The sequence below is a fragment of the Callionymus lyra genome, chromosome 1, assembly GCF_982586985.1.
Source record: "Callionymus lyra chromosome 1, fCalLyr1.hap1.1, whole genome shotgun sequence".
Lineage (NCBI taxonomy): Eukaryota > Metazoa > Chordata > Actinopteri > Syngnathiformes > Callionymidae > Callionymus > Callionymus lyra.
In genome coordinates, this window is record NC_141818.1 from 4,862,480 (window position 1) to 4,865,451 (window position 2,972).

Consider the following 2,972-nt stretch of genomic DNA (forward strand, 5'->3'; position numbering starts at 1 on the left):
CAGAAATGTTTATTTGTGTGAAGAGAATCGCAAGAATTTATCCTGAAATGGTTTCCTGGATCCATTTGAGTTTATCCTCGGAGAGAACCGCATACACTCCTGGTTTGTCCGGGTGGCCACACTCGAACCCGAAAGAGGTGACCCCGGTCAGGACGTTGCGGCACACCAGCGGACCCCCGGAGTCGCCCTGCAGGCAGCAAAACCTTCACTGACGACGAAGGTCAGACGTGATGGTTTAACAGGAGTTTTTTCTACTCACCGAACAAGTGTCGCTGCTTTCGTCTCCGGCCGAGCCGGCGCACACCATGTTCTTGGTGATCATCGACTGACCTCCGTAGAACTCGTCAGAGTTGCAGACCATCCGGTCCACCACGGTCACGTGGGTAGACAGCAGCACGTCGGTCTCGGTCTCCTCGTGGTAGTCGGTCAGTCCCCATCCCGCCACCAGACAATCCTCGCCGGCCTCCGGGTACTCGCCGTCGCTCATCTGGAGCCACTTCACCGTCGCCGTCTCCTGCACGGGCTCGTCCAGCTGAGAGACAACATGAAAAAAATGAATTAAAAATGCCAATAATGACTAATTAGTTACAATTAAGTGTGTTAAACAAGAAGGAGCTGACTCGCCTGCAGTTGATACAAAACTCTGCAGCAAGTAATTGTGGTACGCTCTAGTAGAAGAACTCACATTTCTCTGATCCTTAAAACTCTTCACTGGCTGCCAGTTTCTTTCAGGATCCATTTTAAAATTCTGGTTCATATTTTCAGATCTATTCATGGTCAGACCTCCCATCAGTGATCTGATCCAGACTTACACCCCAGCTCGGGCTCTGAGGTCTGTGGATCAGAATCTACTGATGGTTCCTGAACACGGTTCAGGACCGGAGGAGAGAAATCCTTCCAGGCTGTTGCTCCTAAGCTATGGAACCATCTCTGTGTTTAATGTCTACTGACTCCTTCAAGAAACAACTTAAGACATTTTTATTTGTGCTTTTCCCTTTTGTACATTTGATTTTATGATTGAAAAAAAAAATGCATTCAAATAATTTGTCTTATTTTCACATTCCACTGAAACTATAACACAAAATAACCCTATTTTCGAAAAAATAAAAAAGGAAGAAAGGAGGAGAAAAAGATCTTAAACAAGTTAGTTAGTCAAGCCAAAAGAAAAAAAGCATTTAAAAATAATAAAAATCTAACTATATAATCTAGTTTCTAGAATTTATTTTCATTAAACTGTTCTCGATATTTACTCAAATTATTTTAAGAGAAAAAATAAAAAGCCATAAACAAATGTTGTAATTAGATGTAATACAATAATACAGATGTTTTTTTTAGCTGTCAATCATCTTCTACATTGATCAGTTCTATTCTAAGACCCCTGACATCATGAGACCCCTAGAAATAGTCAAATATCTGGCTATATTAAATAAAAACATTGTTTTTTTTTGTGATTTTCATTAGCTAGCCTGGGTGGGATGCTCTCGGGGATGTTGTTTGAATTGAAACTCCGCAGAATAAAAAGTTGTTTGAATGTTAAGACTCTCGGTGCTCTCACCTCCACCAACATCAGGTCGTTGTTCGTCAGCTCAGCGTCGTAGCAGGGGTGAGGCACCAGCAGGGAAACGTTCCGGTACTGCCTGGAATCCTCCTCCTCCTCCTCGCTCATGATGGAGTGAGCCCCGAGGATGATCTTCATGTCTGAGCTACAAGTCAAAATCACATTGTTCTTTAATTGGATCTTAAATAAAAGTGAGGATTTAAGTATCAGACTCTTTGACTTCATGGATTGGTTTTCCTGTTTAGCTATTCAGCTTTATAAATGACACAAAAGGTCATGTATGTATTTGAGTTAAACTTGTTTTTTAATCTACTTTTAGACAAAAATAATAAATAATTAACTCATATTTAGCCTTTATTTTTTGTTTGACTTTGAGAGTTCCTAATCTGTTTTTAAAAGAGTCAAATTAAAGTAATATGGCTCAGTTTTTTAAAAATGTTTCGTTAATTTATTACAATAAATAATGAAGTTCATTTTCAATTTACAATTTGTTTAAATCATTAACTTTACATGTTTTTCTTCATCTTTCTTAGGTTCTAGAATTATAAACCTAAGCTATGACTAATATGTATAATATTACAGTTATTTATAATTACATCTTGAAATTACATTCAAAATCAAATGAAATGTATTCTGCTTCTTCCAGGTGGGGGTCGTGGGGGCAGCGGCCAAAGTAAAGAGACCCAGACTTCCCTCACTTCAGCTTCTGTACCATCTCCTCACCATATATCCCGGGTCTGACCCGGGCCTCCTCCTATCCAGATGTAATGTGCAACTTGTCTTATTGCACTGTATTGTTTTTCTGACGCAATAATCACCTCTTCAAATCAGAAAACATCATCATTAACGTGCTTTTTATATTAAATAAAAGTGATTTAGAAAAGTATCATGTTCAGATATGACGTATATGTTCCAAAATATATTGAACTAATGTCTGATTTTAACAGATCTGCATATAAACTATTATTTAAAATATAATTTGTATTTTATTGATAATTAAATAACATTGTTATAGTTACATTTCTTATAGAAATAAATAAAGATTTGACGAGTATTTCAACTCTAACATTTCCCTTCTCTTCTTGTATCTCACCCAGCGCAGTGGGCAGCGCTCAGAACCCATTTGGGGTGGATCAGAGTCCCGCCACAGAACGGGTCCTCGTCCACCAGCATCGCCATGTAGGGGAGCGAGTGAGGCTTCACCTCCGTCCCTCCGATGATTCGAGCAGCATGACCTGAAACAGGTTCCAGGAAACACCTGTCAGCAGCAACAAAAAAACACCCAGAGAAGAGATTAAAAACATTGCACTCACTCGACTTGAGGTTGAGGATGAGAGCGCAGGAGAGAAGCGAACCTGCCAGAGAGAACATGGTCGTATTGGTGAGAAGCAAACTTTGCGACTCACTGACAACT

General features: G+C 39.8%; 1 protein-coding gene across 1 annotated transcript; it reads right to left on the minus strand.

Moving 5' to 3' along the window:
* On the minus strand, window positions 1-2,972 carry LOC148087522 (granzyme A-like). The gene is made up of 5 exons (XM_087789049.1): window positions 2,872-2,972; window positions 2,652-2,793; window positions 1,556-1,703; window positions 260-532; window positions 1-187 (listed from the first exon to the last, which is right to left on the minus strand). Exons 1-5 carry the CDS (start codon window positions 2,927-2,929, stop codon window positions 38-40), a joined length of 771 nt encoding a protein of 256 aa, XP_087645175.1. The 5' UTR covers window positions 2,930-2,972; the 3' UTR covers window positions 1-37.